At 39.8% G+C, this 1,129-nt stretch overlaps 1 protein-coding gene across 1 annotated transcript in view; it reads right to left on the bottom strand.

Moving 5' to 3' along the window:
- Positions 1-1,129, bottom strand: part of COQ5 (coenzyme Q5, methyltransferase) — a 5,726-nt gene that overhangs the window by 2,821 nt on the left and 1,776 nt on the right. Inside the window, exon 3 of the mRNA XM_017744713.1 lies at positions 745-969. Coding sequence (XP_017600202.1) covers positions 745-969 — 225 coding nt within the window. The remainder of the gene's footprint in view (positions 1-744; positions 970-1,129) is intronic.

Genomic DNA, 1,129 nt, shown 5'->3' with positions numbered 1-1,129 from the left:
CAGGAAAAAGCCTGTAGTGAAAGACAAGTCCCAGAATTGAACTCAGACTGCTCCAGAAAGGCTAGAACTTACCCATTCTAGAAGGAATTCATTAGTTTTAAAGTGATATTTAAACCAAATGTTTCCATTTTGCACTTTTGTTGGAGCAAAGACACCTTGACCTATACTCACAAATCTTTCAAGACAGAGTAGTTAATTCTGCAGATCAGCCAAAACACTGTTCCACATAAACACATAGTATGTATGTGCCAGAAAGATTTTACCCAAAACTTGCATTATAGTGGAAAGCATTGTTGGCTGCCATTTGTTTGTGGCAAAGTTGTAAAAAGAAAATCTCTGCTCAAAGTGTAACTATAGACAACTACTAATGTTTTGCCATGCAACACTGACCAAAACACTTAATACATTTTGCTAGAAAGCTTCCAAAGTCTGAGGAACATGAAGAGCCACACTCCCTCCATAAGGACTATCAGTATGTGATGCAGTTGCAGCTGTGTTGCTTCCCAGTCTCCAAAGGATCAAGACCATGTCTATCTGTGGGACATGGATGTCCAGGTTACTGATAAGCCCACCACTCATGTAGACAAAATGCATAATCACTGACTGTGTAACTCATGTTCCTTCTCCCCATGCACAGTTCCCACTCTTGGTGAATGTACACAGGGAAACAGCGAAAAAAACCTCTGCCACTTAAAATTTCTTGCTATCAGGAATGTTACTGCCACGGTACAATGCATTACTTACCTTCAGAGTAGCCAAGATGCTGTGCTTTCTGCTTCCCAACTTTTAACATTTCTCTGTTGATGTCACAGACCACCACTTGGGAATCTCCTAGTGAGTTAAATTTGTCTTTCTGGTAACTCTCAAAAATTTCCTGCCATGACAAATTCTGACGGTGCTTGAGCTTCCTCTGGAGCTGGCGTTCTCGTACAGAGCGAACATAGTTAATGAATCGAAAGGCAATATCACCTGCAATTGTTTAAAAGGAAAGAAACACATTTTGGAATGTTTTCTGACTCCAGGAAGTTGAAACATAAGGCTTTGAACATCCAACTGAGTTAATATTTCTTTTCAGTCATATATATTTATAAAAACACCCCCTCAGACACACTGCATAGACACAGAAAGA

The sequence above is a fragment of the Corvus brachyrhynchos genome, unplaced genomic scaffold, assembly GCF_000691975.1.
Source record: "Corvus brachyrhynchos isolate BGI_N302 unplaced genomic scaffold, ASM69197v1 scaffold549, whole genome shotgun sequence".
Taxonomy (NCBI): domain Eukaryota; kingdom Metazoa; phylum Chordata; class Aves; order Passeriformes; family Corvidae; genus Corvus; species Corvus brachyrhynchos.
This window is presented reverse-complemented; position numbering and strand designations above follow the sequence as displayed.